We start from the raw sequence: 16,364 nt of genomic DNA, 5'->3' as shown, positions 1-16,364 counted from the left end.
AGAGGGCGTGTGAGAGAGTCAGAGGGGGGAGAGGGAGTGAGAGAGTCAGAGGGGAGAGAGAGAGGGGGAGTGTGAGAGAGTCAGAGGAGAGAGAGAGAGAGAGAGAGTGTGAGTCAGAGGAGAGAGGGAGTGTGAGAGAGTCAGAGGGGGGAGAGAGAGTGTGTGAGAGAGTCAGAGGAGAGAGAGAGAGAGAGAGAGAGGGGGGAGTGTGTGAGAGACAGAGAGAGAGAGGGAGTGTGAGAGGGGAGAGGAGGCCGCGGGGAGCCGGGCGGGATGTCGGTGGTTTTTGTGCCGCAGAGACTCCGCGGGAAATGTGAAATAAACCAGGCGACCATCCAGCGGGTGAGTGGGGCCTGGGCCTGTCGGGCCGGGGGAGAGGGGCCGGTGAGCGGGGCCTCCGCCTGTCAGTCCCGGGCTGGGCCCGCGGGGAACTCGATCCCCGGCTTCAGGTGGTGCGAGCGGGCGTGAGGCCGGGCCTCGGTCACCGGGTGGGCGGGAGGCTGGCGATCGGGGCCGGGTGGGCGGGGGATCGGGGCCGGGTCTCGGGCGGTGCTTTTGCCTTTTTGGTGATTGATTTAATTTAATTGTATTTTTTAATATATTTTCGCGGCTGGTTTGACCTCCCCGCCCGCCGCGCAAACAACACATTTATTTATTGATTTAAAGCGGAACCGACCGCCCGCATTTAAAGGGGCAGTCCCTCCCCCATTGAAAATATAATCGGCAGTGGTTATAAATCCAGAGCTCCTCCCACCTTCCGCAATAGTAAAGGGCAGGTGGAGTAGGGAAAGAATCCGCCAGGGTTCCCACTTTTGACGGCTGGGCCCGCAGTGAGAGCGTCTTTCGGAATGGACGTTGAACCGCGGCCCCGTCTGCGCTCAGGTGGATGTGAAAGATCCCATGGCCACTATTTCAAAGCAGAGCAGGGCAGTTCTCCTCGGTGTCATTATTTATCCCTCAACCCACATCACACCCTTCGTGTTTCGGATCCACCCAGGATTACAAATACCTCCTCGATATTCATCGTTCCTCGAACTACTGCTCTCGCCGCATCTTGAGATCCACGCTCAACGCCATGCGCCGCCACATGGACAATCTCGATCTCTCTCTTCAGCAGCACCGACGCACTCTCTCTCAAAGCTGTCCGGGTCCATAGTTCCATTTCATCCTTCGACTCATCCGACGCCTCAACAAAAAACTTTTTCTTCCTTTCCGATGTCAAGGATCGCAAGCTTCATCAACTCTTGGACACCAACGCCCCTCCGGAACCTTCTTCCCCTTCACTTTTCTCTGACCCCCCCCCTTCTCCCAATCTCACTCCCTGCCGCGTCTTCACTATCCCCTCTGACCTTCCCCTCTCTGAGCCCGAATGATCAGTCCTCAGCAAGGGCCTGAGCTTCATCCCCTTACGCCCCCACCTCAATGAATTTCGAGCTCGGCACGATGTTGAGCTCTTTTTCCACCGCCTTCATCTCCGTGCCCACTTCTGTGGCCAGGAGTCTTCCCCCCGCACAACTGACCCTTTCTCCCGCTTGCAGAATTCCCGTTCTACCTGGACCCCTCCTCCTGGCCTCTTACCCTCTCTAGATCTTTTCATCGCTAACTGCCGCCGTGACATCGGCTGTCTCCATTTCTCTGCTCCCCTCACTCACTCCAACCTACCTCCCTCTGAACTTGCAGCACTCCATTCTCTTAGATCCAACCCTGACATTGTCATTAAACCTGCTGACAAGGGTGGTGCTGTTGTTGTTTGGCGTACTGACCTCTACCTAGCGGAAGCTGAACGCCAACTCTCAACACCTCCTCCTACCTCCACCTGGACCATGACCCCACCACCGAACATCAAACCACCGTTTCCAAGACTGCCCGGGTGCTGCTGCTCGCGGTGGGGCTGCCAGGGTGCTGCTCGAGGTGGGGCTGCCCGGGTGCTGCTCGAGGTGGAGCTGCCCGGGTGCTGCTCGAGGTGAGGCTGCCCGGGTGCTGCTGCTCGCGGTGGGGCTGCCAGGGTGCTGCTCGAGGTGGGGCTGCCCGGGTGCTGCTCGAGGTGGGGCTGCCCGGGTGCTGCTCGCAGTGGGGCTGCCCGGGTGCTGCTTGAGGTGAGGCTGCCTGGGCGCTGCTGCTCGCGGTGGGGCTGCCCGGGTGCTGCTCGCAGTGGGGCTGCCCGGGTGCTGCTTGAGGTGGGGCTGCCCGGGTGCTGCTTGAGGTGGGGCTGCCCGGGCGCTGCTGCTCGCGGTGGGGCTGCCCGGGTGCTGCTCGAGGTGGGGCTGCCCGGGTGCTGCTCGAGGTGGGGCTGCCCGGGTGCTGCTCGCGGTGGGGCTGCCCGGGTGCTGCTTGAGGTGAGGCTGCCCGGGTGCTGCTCGAGGTGGGGCTGCCCGGGTGCTGCTCGCGGTGGGTCTGCCCGGGCGCTGCTGCTCGCGGTGGGTCTGCCCGGGCGCTGCTCGAGGTGGGTCTGCCCGGGTGCTGCTGCTCGCGGTGGGTCTGCCCGGGTGCTGCTCGCGGTGGGTCTGCCCGGGTGCTGCGCGAGGTGGGGCTGCCCGGGTGCTGCTCGCGGTGGGTCTGCCCGGGCGCTGCTCGAGGTGAGTCTGCCCGGGCGCTGCTGCTCGCGGTGGGTCTGCCCGGGTGCTGCTCGAGGTGGGGCTGCCCGGGCGCTGCTCGCGGTGGGTCTGCCCGGGCGCTGCTCGAGGTGAGTCTGCCCGGGCGCTGCTGCTCGCGGTGGGTCTGCCCGGGTGCTGCTCGAGGTGGGGCTGCCCGGGTGCTGCTTGAGGTGGGTCTGCCCGGGTGCTGCTCGAGGTGGGGCTGCCCGGGCGCTGCTCGCGGTGGGGCTGCCCGGGCGCTGCTCGCGGTGGGTCTGCCCGGGCGCTGCTCGCGGTGGGTCTGCCCGGGCGCTGCTCGCGGTGGGTCTGCCCGGGCGCTGCTCGCGGTGGGTCTGCCCGGGTGCTGCTCGCGGTGGGGCTGCCCGGGTGCTGCTCGCGGTGGGTCTGCCCGGGTGCTGCTTGCGGTGAGGCTGCCCGGGTGCTGCTGCTCGCGGTGGGGCTGCCCGGGCGCTGCTCGCGGTGGGTCTGCCCAGGTGCTGCTCGCGGTGGGTCAGCCCGGGCGCTGCTCGCGGTGGGTCTGCCCGGGCGCTGCTCGCGGTGGGTCTGCCCGGGTGCTGCTCGCGGTGGGGCTGCCCGGGTGCTGCTCGCGGTGGGTCTGCCCGGGTGCTGCTTGCGGTGAGGCTGCCCGGGTGCTGCTGCTCGCGGTGGGGCTGCCCGGGCGCTGCTCGCGGTGGGTCTGCCCGGGTGCTGCTGCTCGCGGTGGGGCTGCCCGGGTGCTGCTCGAGGTGGGGCTGCCCGGGTGCTGCTCGCGGTGAGGCTGCCCGGGCGCTGCTCGCGGTGGGTCTGCCCGGGCGCTGCTGCTCGCGGTGGGTCTGCCCGGGCGCTGCTGCTCGAGGTGGGGCTGCCCGGGCGCTGCTCGCGGTGAGGCTGCCCGGGCGCTGCTCGCGGTGGGTCTGCCCGGGTGCTGCTCGCGGTGAGGCTGCCCGGGCGCTGCTCGCGGTGAGGCTGCCCGGGCGCTGCTCGCGGTGGGTCTGCCCGGGTGCTGCTCGCGGTGAGGCTGCCCGGGTGCTGCTCGCGGTGAGGCTGCCCGGGCGCTGCTCGCGGTGGGGCTGCCCTGGTGCTGCTCGCGGTGGGTCTGCCCGGGTGCTGCTCGCGGTGAGGCTGCCCGGGCGCTGCTCGCGGTGGGTCTGCCCGGGCGCTGCTCGCGGTGGGTCTGCCCGGGCGCTGCTCGCGGTGGGTCTGCCCGGGTGCTGCTCGCGGTGGGGCTGCCCGGGTGCTGCTCGCGGTGGGGCTGCCCGGGCGCTGCTGCTGGCGGTGGGTCTGCCCGGGCGCTGCTCGCGGTGGGTCTGCCCGGGTGCTGCTCGAGGTGGGTCTGCCCGGGTGCTGCTCGAGGTGGGTCTGCCCGGGCGCTGCTCGAGGTGGGGCTGCCCGGGCGCTGCTCGCGGTGGGTCTGCCCGGGCACTGCTCGCAGTGGGTCTGCCTGGGCGCTGCTCGCGGTGGGTCTGCCCGGGCGCTGCTCGCGGTGGGTCTGCCCGGGCGCTGCTCGCGGTGGGTCTGCCCGGGCGCTGCTCGCGGTGGGTCTGCCCGGGCGCTGCTCGAGGTGAGGCTGCCCGGGTGCTGCTCGCGGTGGGTCTGCCCGGGTGCTGCTCGAGGTGGGTCTGCCCGGGCGCTGCTCGAGGTGAGGCCAATGCTGTAAAGTACAAACTCCTCAAGGCTGAAAACTGGCTGCAAATTTTACAGCTGCTTCTCCAGCAGATTGAAACTTGGGTGGTGGGGGGGGGGGGGTGCTCCGCTATTCAGTAAGATCATCGACCTCAACTCCACTTTCCCGTCCGATCTCCATATCCCTCGATTCCCCGAGAGTCCAAAAATCTATCTATACTCAACGACTGAGCCTCCACAGCCCTCTGGGGCAGAGAATTCCAAAGATTCACCACCCTCTGAGTGAAGACATTTCTCCTCATCTCAGTCCTAAATGGCCGACCCCTTATCCTGAGACTGTGACCCCTGGTTCTAGACTCTCCAGCCAGGGGAAACAGCCTCTCGGCACTGTGGTAAACCACGTTCACCATCGTATCACTGTTAGTAGTTAGCACTGTTCACCACTGTTCGTTATAACTGTATCACTGACCACTATTGTATCACGGTACGAGGTCGCCTCTTGCCACACTGCTATACCTGGGATGACCACTGCCGACTCCGCCTTGGCTCCACCCACCAGGCCAGGTATAAAGGTGAGCGACTGGCTGGTATTCCTCCTGCTTGGATCGGATCACCCACGAGAGTGGGCTCTGTTATTTAGTCAATAAAAACCTTTAGTCACCTTCGTAACTCTTCGCCTTTTATTGGAGGAATTGATAGGTATATCAATTTTATTGACTAAATTTAATGATGTCCGACAACGAGTCACAACCGGCGGAGGAGCCACCAGCGCAGCTCCCAGGAGCACAGCCACACCAGCCAGCTTGGCTGCGAGCCCTCAGACCGCCGTACCTGGACCTGAACCCACGAGCAGCAAACTCAGCCGCAGACTTTAAACACTGGCTGGTCTGCTTCGAATCATACCTGAGAGAATCCAGCGTCCCTCAGGCATCCAAACTAAGTGTCCTGCAGGCACAACTGAGCCCGAGAGTATACACTCTCATCGAGGACATGACTACCTACGAGACCGCCATCAACCTGCTGAAACAGAAGTACCGGACCCCGGTAAACTACATGTACGCTAGGCACCTCCTAAGATCACGGCTGCAACAGCCAGGAGAATCAGTAGCCGAATTCTCACAGGCGCTATATGCACTCGCCAGGAACTGTGACTTTAAATCGGTGTCAGCAGCCGAAAATACTGAAGATAATATCCGCGACGCATTCCTGAAAGGCCTACGGTCCGAGTACTCACGGCAAAGACTGCTGGAAGCTAAAGACCTCAGCATGGAAAAAGCTGAAGCCCTCGCTATCTCCCTGGAAGTGGCCCACCAAGATCAGGAAGCATTCACCAGGTACTGCTCGCGACCCTGGGACTCGGGCCTGACCCCTACCACAGCACCCTTCCCAGCGCCGCCCCCGGGACCTACCTCTGCGTCGGCGTCCCGGACCCGACCGGCCCCGCCACCCCCGGCACCGGCCCCGACATCGGGCATCCGCGATCGGGCCGCCGGCTGTTTTTTTTGTGGCCAGGAGAAGCACCCGAGGTCGCGCTGCCCAGCCAAGAACTCCATATGCAAAACCTGCCTGAAGAAAGGCCACTTCTCCAAGGCCTGCAGGAGCGGATCCTCAGAGGCCAGCAGTGCCGCATGCGAACTATGGGGGCGGCCATCTTCGTTTAGGGCAACTGAGGCCAGCATCCCCACACATGAGTCATGGGGGCGGCCATCTTTGTTTAGGGCAACTGAGGCCAGCATCCCCACACATGAGTCATGGGGGCGGCCATCTTTGATTAAGGCAACCGACCCCAATAGTGCCTCATGTGAGCTACGGGGGCAGCCATCTTCTCCGTCATTTTGCCCTACCTCGTGGGAGACGCCATTTTACTCACCACGCCCGACCGCCTCGCCCGCAGATGACAACGACTCGCTCAACTACACACTAGCTTCCGTCACCCTGGACCAAGCCCGCCCGCACCATCTGTCCAAGTCAATGATGGACATCAAAGTGAACGGCCACGCCACGACCTGCCTGTTCGACAGCGGAAGCACGGAGAGCTTCATCCACCCAGACACGGTGAGCCACTACTCCCTCTCTGTCCTACCAACGCGCAGCCGAATCTCGATGGCATCGAGGTCCCATGCCACGGACATCAGTGGCTACTGTGTCGTGACCCTGTCGGTTAAGGGCACGGAGTATAAAAACTTTAAACTCCTCGTCCTCCCCCATCTCTGCGCTGCCGTCCTACTAGGGCTGGACTTCCAATCCCACCTCCAAAGCGTAACCCTAGCATACGGTGGACCCCTCCCCCCACTCACAGTCAACAACCAGCAAACGTTAAACCGCCCACCGCGTAACACCTGCAGCCTCGCCACCCTCAAGGTCCCGCCACCCTCTCTGTTTGCTAACCTTACCCCTGACTGCAAACCCGTCGCTACCAAGAGCAGGCGGTATAGCGCCGGGGACAGAGCCTTCATTAGCTCTGAGGTGCGGCGCCTCCTGAAAGAGGGCATTATCGAGGGGAGCAGCAGCCCCTGGCGTGCCCAGGTCGTAGTCGTAAAGACCGGCGATAAAAACCGCCTGGTCATCGACTACAGCCAGACCATAAACAGATATACCCAGCTGGACGCATACCCCCTCCCCCGCATATCTGACATGGTCAATCAGATTGCACAGTATAAAGTATTCTCGACCATCGACCTGAAGTCGGCCTACCACCAACTCCCTATCCACCCTGAGGACCGCCAGTATACCGCCTTCGAGGCGAATGGGCGCCTATACCACTTCCTTAGGGTCCCCTTCGGTGTCACTAATGGGGTCTCGGTCTTCCAAAGGGAGATGGACCAGATGGTTGACCAGAACGAACTGCAGGCTACATTCCCCTACCTAGATAACGTCACTATCTGCGGCCGCGACCGGCAGGAACATGACGCGAATCTGGAGAAATTCCTCCGTACGGCCCAACGGCTGAACCTCACCTACAATAAGGAGAAATGCGTGTTTAACACCACGCGCCTTGCCATCCTCGGCTGCGTAGTGGAGAACGGAATCATCGGCCCCGACCCAGAAAGAATGCGCCCCCTCATGGAGCTACCCCTCCCCCACTGCCCTAAAGCACTTAGGAGAACCCTGGGGCTTTTCGCGTACTATGCCCAATGGGTACCCAATTACGCGGACAAAGCCAGACCCCTCCTGAAAGCCACTTCCTTCCCCCTCACGGAGGAGGCGTGCGCGGCCTTCTCCCTCATTAAGGGAGACATAGCCAAGGCCACGATGCACGCAGTGGACGAGTCCATCCCCTTCCAGGTGGAGAGCGACGCATCCGACTTCGCCTTAGCCGCCACCCTAAACCAGGAGGGGAGGCCAGTGGCCTTCTTCTCAAGGACCCTACAGGGCCCCGAGATCCGACATTCGTCGGTCGAGAAAGAGGCCCAGGCGATCGTGGAGGCAGTACGGCGCTGGAGCCACTACCTGGCAGGCAAACGATTTACCCTCCTCACCGACCAGCGTTCGGTGGCTTTCATGTTTAATAACAAGCTGAAGGGCAAAATCAAGAATGACAAGATTTTGAGATGGAGAATCGAGCTCTCCACCTACGATTATGAGATCTTGTACCGGCCAGGCAAGCTGAACGAATCCCCTGATGCCCTTTCACGAATGACATGCGCCAGCGCGCATATCGATAGGCTTCAGACCCTCCACGACCAGCTCTGCCACCCCGGAGTCACCAGACTCTACCATTTCATTAAGGCCCGCAACCTGACCTACTCCATCGAGGAGGTCAGGACCATGACCAGGAACTGCCAGACCTGTGCGGAGTGCAAACCGCACTTCTATAGGCCGGACCGAGCAAGCCTGATCAAGGCCACCCGCCCCTTCGAGCGCCTGAGCATCGACTTTAAGGGGCCCCTCCCGTCCTCTGACCGTAATGTGTACTTCCTCAACATCGTTGATGAGTACTCCCGTTTCCCCTTTGCCTTCCCCTGCCCCGACATGACCAGTAGCACGGTCATTAAGTGCCTGAATGCCCTCTTCGCCTTGTTCGGGTTCCCGAACTATATACACAGCGACCGGGGCTCCTCCTTCATGAGCGAGGAACTCCGGCAATTCCTCCTAGAGAGAGGTATTGCAGCAAGCAGGACCACCAGCTACAACCCCAGAGGTAACGGTCAGGTGGAAAGAGAGAACGCGACGGTATGGAAGGCCGTCCTCTTAGCCTTAAAGTCTAAGGGCCTCCCAACCTCCCGCTGGCAAGAAGTCCTCCCGACAGCGCTGCACTCCATCCGGTCATTACTTTGCACGGCCACTAACACCACCCCCCATGAACGAATGTTCGTTTTCCCCAGGAAGTTGACTACGGGAACCACTCTACCAACCTGGCCGACCGCCCCGGGGCCGGTCTGGCTGCGGAAACACGTGAGGGCCCATAAAACGGACCCCCTGGTCGAGAGGGTGAACCTCCTGCACGCCAACCCCCAGTACGCCTACGTGGCGTACCCAGACGGGCGGGAGGACACTGTCTCCCTACGAGACCTCGCACCCTCAGCCGATCCGGAAACACCGCCACCACCCCCCCCAACCTCCCAGGTAGACGGCATGCCGGAACCCCACGAGCCCTCGCCGACCACGCAAACACCAGCATCAACACCGGATAAGGCACCAGCACCGGATAAGGCAACACCACCGCTGCGGCGATCGGAGAGGCTTACGAAGCCTCCGGACTGACTGACCTACCAGAATTGGTAGTACACTTCACCCCGCCGGACTTAATTCTAAACAAGGGGTGAATGTGGTAAACCACGTTCACTATCGTATCACTGTTAGTAGTTAGCACTGTTCACCACTGTTCGTTATAACTGTATCACTGACCACTATTGTATCACGGTACGAGGTCGCCTCTTGCCACACTGCTATACCTGGGATGACCACTGCCGACTCCGCCTTGGCTCCACCCACCAGGCCAGGTATAAAGGTGAGCGACTGGCTGGTATTCCTCCTGCTTGGATCGGATCACCCACGAGAGTGGGCTCTGTTATTTAGTCAATAAAAACCTTTAGTCACCTTCGTAACTCTTCGCCTTTTATTGGAGGAATTGATAGGTATATCAGGCACCTACCCTGTCAAGCTCTAAGAATTTTCTACTTTTCAGCGACATTTTGTGGGCAATGAGGGATGGGCAATAAATGCTGGGCTCGCCAGGAAGGCCTACATCCCAAGAATGAATAAAAACAAGTGTGAGCGCAGACGGGGGAACGATGGGCTGGAATCTGACAGCCTGAGAGTTGAGAATGGACACAGTGAGCAGCCTGATCAAACTACACCCCAACTGTACAGCAGAGAAACAGGCCATTTGGCCCAGCGGAGGCCCGTCTCCCTCTTCAGATAGAGGTGAAAGATCCCGTGGCCAACATTCCTTCTGCAGCCAGTCCCAAAAAACGCATTAGCTGGTCAGTTACCGCTCTGCTGTCTTGGGATGTTGCTGTGTGAATATCGGCTGCAACAAAGGAACAGTGGCTACAATTCAAAAGTAATTCATTGCAAATTCTTCGTAAAAAAGTAAATAAATAAAATAATAAAAGATGCAAAGGAGCTGTATTCAGGGAATCAGCTGATCTGATTGTGTGTATCAGCTTAAAACTCACACCCGGCTTCCGGTATAACAATTGGGAAAGGGACCCCTGGCTGATTTGTTTTGTCTCTTTGCTCGTCTAGGGACACTGAGGCCAAATATAATATTTTTTGTTGCTGTTCATGGCTGACGGCGGCTCACCCAGACTGGGGACCTTCTGGCCGGGCTGTACTGATGTAGCCTTTAGCCGGATGGCTGTGGTTGGGTTAGGCCTGGGCTTGGCTCCGTATTGTGTAATAGTTCGATTACTCCGAGCGTGTTACTAAAAGTGGCAATGTTGTTGTCTGGTTTCAGTTACTCGATGAAAACAACCAGTTAATTCAGTGCATTGTGGAGTACCAGAGCAATGGGAAGGCTGCAGAGTGCGCTCAGTAAGTCATTTATTTTCTGATTTAATGAGGGGAGGGGAGTTGGGTTGGGGCACTAAAGAGGTAAAAGTGTCTTATTGATGGGGGTGAAACTGGGGTTTCCACGTTTAAGTCACTACCTATACACTAAACCTGATTAAAATACGAGTTCCTCCCCAGCTGGAGCATTGCGCCCAATTCTGGGCACCGCACTTTAGGAAGGATGTGAAAGCTGTGGAGAAAGTACAGAAGAGATTTACCAGAATGGTTCCAGGGATGAGGGACTTCAGTTATGTGGAGAGACTGGAGAAGTTGGGGTTGTTCTCCTTAGAGCAGAGAAGGCTAAGAGGAGATTTGTTGGAGGTGTTTCAAATCATGAAGGGTTGAGACAGAGTAAATAAAGAGAAACTGTTTCCAGTGGCTGAAGGGTCGATAACCGGAGGACACAGATTTAAGGTGATCGGCAGCAGAACCAGAGGGGACATGAGGAAAAACTTTTTTACGCAGCGAGTGGTCAGGATTTGGAATGCGCTGCCTGATAGGGCGGTGGAGGCAGATTCAATAGTAGCCTTCAAAAGGGAATTGGATAAATACTTGAAGGAGAAAAAGTTGCAGGAATATGGGGAAAGAGTGAGGGAGTGGGACTAACTGGATTGCTCTTCGAAAGAGCCGGCGCAGACTCGATGGGCCGAATGGCCTCCTCCTGAGCTGCACTATTCTATGATCCTATATATTTATTTGTATCAATATATTAATATAAATCACAACAAATTAGCAAATTGTAAAATTGAATGTTTAAATATCGACATGCAACGGTGAAATCTGTAATGGGTTAATTGCCCTGGATAGGAATTATTGGGGGATGCAATATTAAGTTGCTCCAAGTTCTCGGAATAAAGCCCTGGTTTCTAGCACGGTGAATTCATTTGGTTTTGTCACCTTGGGGAAACTTTTTGGTCCATTGTGTGGCATCCTACGGTCAGGGACTGAAAAGGAGACTTTGTTGAGTCAGTTATTAGGATTCAGAATTGCTGACCTCTCCAAATTGCGGTATTTAGCCATTCAGGTTTCAAAGTTGACAACTTCAGCTCGTTCCTTTGAACGGTAGTTCTCCAGGCACACGTCTCGCGCGTAAGAAAAAGTCACAGTCTCAAGGTACAATGTTGCATATATGTGGCCAATTCACGTATGAAACCTACGCAATAGAACGATTCATTTTACATCAAAGTAACCAAGCAGTTAATTAAGTCACAGAAACACGCCGATTAATGGTCTAGAATGATACAGCGCAGAAGGAGGACATTCGGCCCATCGTGCCTGTGCCGGCTCTTTGAAAGAGCTCTCCAATTAGTCCCACTCCCCCCTGCTCTTTCCCCACAGACCTGCAGATTTCTTCCCTTCAACTATTTATACAATTCCCTTTTGAAAGTTACTATTGAATCTGTTTCCACCGCCCTTTCAGGCAGCGCATTCCAGATCACAACAACTCGCTGTAAAAACATTCTCCTCATCTCCCCTCTGGTTCTTTTGCCAATCACCTTAAATCTGTGCCCTCTGGTTACCGACCCTCCTGTTTCTCCCTATTTACTCAATCAAAACCCATCGTGATTTTGAACACTATTAAATCTCCTCTTCGCCTTCTCTGCTCTAAGGAGAACAATCCCAGCTTCTCCAGTCTCTCCACATCACTGAAGTTCCTCATCCCTGGTACCATTCCATTAAATCTCCACTGCACCCTCTCCAAGGCCTTGACATCGAAGGATATATCTTTTGCTCAAAGGATACAGTCTGATCTTTAAATGAAACAGTTCAAACCCAAATCACAGTTGCTGTAAAATGCAGATAAATTTGGATAATTTACGAGTCTTTGTCCCAGATCCGAATGTTTGTTCAGCAAACACTGAAGAAGATCTCACAGTCCTTACACTTCTGGGACCCAGAGTTAGAATGCACGTTAAACCGATGGGATTAAAGTCTTTTCTCACTATAAGGACTGACATGAAATTAATTTGGGTTGCCTGAACACAGTAGAAAACCTCTACGATTCACTAAACTGGCAATCGAATTCAGAAAGGCCACAGAATGATGGATCAATAGGAGATGATGTTCTAACGTCAGGTGGAGGCACATTATTGGGATAGATGATTGGAACGTTACCCCGGATCTCACTGTTAAAGAACACAAATGCCACTAATTCACTAATTGACACGGATTCTCCACCCACGCCTCCAGCACCAAGTCTGAACAACGTTGGCTCTAAGACTGAAAGGAAGACTCGCATTTCTATAGCGCCTTTCACGACCACTGGACGTCTCAAAGCGCTTTACAGCCAATTAAGTACTTTTTGAAATGCAGTCACTGTTGTAATGTGGGAAACACGGCAGCCAATTTGCGGACAGCAAGCTCCCACAAACAGCAAAGAGATAATGACCAGAGAATCTGTTTAGATATAGACATAGAAGATAGGAGCAGGAGTAGGCCATTCGGCCCCTCGAGCCTGCTCCTCCATTTAATGAGATCATGGCTGATCATCCAAACTCAGTACCCTGTCCCTGCCCTCTCCCCATATCCCCTGATCCCTTTAGCCTTAAGAAATATATCCAACTCCTTGAATATATTTAATGAATTGTCCTCAACTGCCTTCTGTGGTAGAGAATTCCACAGGTTCACCACTCTCTGGGTGAAGAAATTCCTCCTCATCTCTGTCCTAAATGGCTTACCCCTTTATCCTTAGACTGTGACCCTTGGTTCTGGACTCCCCCGCCATCGGGAACATCCTTCCTGCATCTAGTCTGTCTAGTCCTGTTAGAATTTTATAAGTTTCAATGCGATCCCCTCTCATTCTTCTAAACTCTAGCGAATATAAGCCTAATCGACCCAATCTCTCCTCATACGTCATTCCTGCCATCCCAGGTATCAGTCTGGTGAATCCTCTTCCCACCATTTACTTCCCATTCCCCATTTAATTCCCCATTCAGATGTCAAATTTATTGATGTTGGTTGAGGGATAATTATTGGCCAGGACACCGGGGATAACTCGCCTCCTCCTCTTCGAAATAGTGGCACGAGCTCTTTTACGTCCACCTGAGGGGGCAGACGGGGCCTCGGTTTAATGTTTCATCTGAAAGACGGCACCTCCGACAGTGCAGCACTCCCTCAGTACTGGCACTGGGAGCGTCAGCCTAGATTTTGTGCTCAGGTCTCTGGAATGGGACTTGAACCTACGACCTTCAGACTCAGAGGAGAGAGTGCTGCCCACTGAGCCACTCTAACACTGCTGCACTCTTCCCCATGTTCCTCACCTCCTACCCACGAACACCCGTCACTTTGCAATTACTCTCCTATCTCCTCCCGTCCTGTCCTGCTCAAGCACATCTCTTCGATGAGACCCACTCCCTGCTTCCTTAATCTTCCCCCTGGCCCCCATGCTCGCCATCCTTGTCCCTTTCAAAATCCCTGTCGCCAGCATCGCCACCACCACAGCCCATTTTCTCTGTTCATTGACAGCCTCACCTATAACCTCCATTTCTGTTTCCCAGCTCCCATCTTAGCCAAATTCCCGCTTTCAGTCCCTTAATTCCACTTCTGCTGTGCTCACTGAGGCCACCCTGGCCAAAGGCAAGAATGACGTCCTCTGTCACTGCGACCACGGTGCGTTATCCCTACTTGTCCTCCTCGATCTCTCTGCAGCCTTCTCCTGCGCCCCGGGAGAGCCGGTCTCACCTTGACTGTGTTCAGACAGGTAGGAATCGAACAGCGTATCACCAGCAACGGCTACTCTCTCCGCCCCCGCAACATCACCCCCAGGGTAACCCCAATAATGTGACCCTGTCCACACCTGCATGCTATTCCTTGGTGACATCTTCAGCAGTCAGCTTCTGTAGGCATGGCAACGACCTCCAGCTCCATCGCCTCCCTCTACCACTCCTGACACCACCTGCTCAGGCTGCACCAGACAAAGAGGAACCTCAGGATCCTGATACACCCTGTCCGACACCAAGACCATCCCGGCAACACAGCCCGCTTCCACTCTTACCTCAGTCCCGTAGCTGCCATAACCCATGTCCTTACTCTGTATCGAACCCGTGCTGTACCTGCCCTGGGAGTGTTTGATGGGACGGTGTAGAGGGAGCTTTACTCTGTATCGAACCCGTGCTGTACCTGCCCTGGGAGTGTTTGATGGGTCAGTGTAGAGGGAGCTTTACTCTGTATCTAACCCGTGCTGTACCTGCCCTGGGAGTGTTTGATGGGACAGTGTAGAGGGAGCTTTACTCTGTATCTAACCCGTGCTGTACCTGCCCTGGGAGTGTTTGATGGGACAGTGTAGAGGGAGCTTTACTCTGTATCTAACCCGTGCTGTACCTGCCCTGGGAGTGTTTGATGGGACAGTGTAGAGGGAGCTTTACTCTGTATCTAACCCTGTGCTGTACCTGCCCTGGGTGTGTTTGATGGGACAGTGTAGAGGGAGCTTTACTCTGTATCTAACCCGTGCTGTACCTGCCCTGGGAGTGTTTGATGGGACAGTGTAGAGGGAGCTTTACTCTGTATCTAACCTGTGCTTTTTCTGGGGAAAAACGTAACAGTGGATTGGATTTTCAGGTTAAATCAGGTGATTGTGGCCTGTGGTGGTTGAATGTGTGAGACTGCACAGTGTTGGTGAGTGGGGGCTGGGGTTTCACACTGACAGTCAGAGCTTTGTTCAGGCATTGCGTGTCTGGACTCGACTGTAACACGATGCCAGCACCCACGAGTGGTGTGTGTGTTTGTGTTTGATGCTCTGCAGCAGGTTTCATTCCTCAATCTAGTCTGACAGGTTTAAAATGTAAATTTCCCTCCGATATTCTTCCTGCTCATGGTGTTGGAGCTCGGGTTCCACAGCCACTTGTCACACTCCTGGAATCACAGAATCACAGAAACCCCACAGTGCAGATAGAGGCCATTTCGGCCCATCGAGCCTGCACCGACACATATCCCACCCGATCCCCGTAACCCCTACACCAACACATATCCCACCCTATCCCTGTAACCCCACGTATTTAATCCCCTAACACTAAGGGTCAATTTATCATAGCCAATCAACCTAACCCGCACATCTTTGGACTGTGGGAGGAAACCGGAGCACCCGGAGAAAACCCACGCAAACACGGGGAGAATGTGCAAACTCCACACAGACAGTCGCCCGAGGCCGGATTCGAACCCGGGTCCCTGGCGCTGTGAGGCAACAGTGCTAACCACTATGCCACCGTGCTCATAGAATAGCACAGCACAGGAGGAGACCACTCGGCCCGTCGAGTCTGTGGCGGCTCGTTCGAAGAGCAATCCAGTCAGTCCCCCTCCCCCCGCTCTTTCCCCAGATCCCTGCAATTTTTTCTCCTTCAGGTGTTCATCCAAATCTCCTTTGAAGACGACTATTGAATCTGTATCCAGCACCCTATCGGGCAGCTCCTGGACCTCGCCCACTCGCTGTGGCTCCACATGTAGTCCTTGGTGGTGGATGTCGGCTGGTCCCCGATCAGGGGGGGGGGAGGAGGGGGGAGAGGGCGAGGGGAGGGGGGGAGAGGGGAGAGGAGGAGGGAGGGGGGGAGAGTAGGGGGGAGAGGAGGAGAGGGCGGGGGAGGGGGGAGAGTAGGGTGGAGAGGAGGAGTGGGGGGAGGAGGGGGGGAGAGGAGGAGAGGGCGGGGGAGGGGGGAGAGTAGGGGGGAGAGGGGAGGTGGGGGGAGAGACACAGGCCGATCTGCGAGAGGGGGGAGAGAGTGACCAGATGGCAAGATGATTCGGCCCCTCTATCTGTCCCCAGCTGTTGACGGACTGATTTCAGGGGCCTTGTTGCCGTGACCCGGAGTCTGGTCAGTGCGTGGACCGCGCACTGTTTGCTGCAGAACTTTCCATGTTGGGATTTGAACTCTCAACCTCTGGGGCAGTAATCCAGTCCCAGCACCATTGGGGCACCATCCCCTCATGATGGAATCTTCAACATCGCCTGAACAGGCAGAGTGGGGCCTCGATTTAACATCTGATTGAGAAGACACCACCGCCCAACAACTTGTATTTATACAGCGCCTTTAACACAGTAAAACATCCCAAGACCTGGGCTCAGGGTTAGGAATGGGCGGGTGGGGGGGGGATCGACCTGGGCTCAGGGTTAGGAATGGGCGGGTGGGGGGGGGATCGACCTGGGCTCAGGGTTAGGAATGGGCGGGTGGGGGGGGATCG

At 56.7% G+C, this 16,364-nt stretch overlaps 1 protein-coding gene across 3 annotated transcripts in view; it reads left to right on the top strand.

Annotated features, from left to right (window-relative positions):
- Positions 1–16,364, top strand: part of ss18l2 (ss18, like 2) — a 114,084-nt gene continuing 97,720 nt past the window's right edge. For 2 of the 3 annotated variants that reach the window (XM_085991892.1, XM_085991893.1), the window contains exons 1-2: positions 1–342; positions 10,099–10,175. In XM_085991892.1, the coding sequence (XP_085848018.1) occupies positions 274–342; positions 10,099–10,175 (146 nt within the window). In that variant the 5' untranslated portion in view covers positions 1–273. The remainder of the gene's footprint in view (positions 343–10,098; positions 10,176–16,364) is intronic. The other variant, XM_085991891.1, reaches the window with a different exon arrangement.

This window comes from Somniosus microcephalus, chromosome 6, assembly GCF_052327205.1.
Source record: "Somniosus microcephalus isolate GS21.2 chromosome 6, FLI_Smic_1.0, whole genome shotgun sequence".
In the NCBI taxonomy this organism is placed as follows: Eukaryota; Metazoa; Chordata; class Chondrichthyes; order Squaliformes; family Somniosidae; genus Somniosus; species Somniosus microcephalus.
The sequence above is the reverse complement of the archived record's forward strand: the minus strand, read 5'-3'. Positions and strand labels throughout refer to the sequence as shown.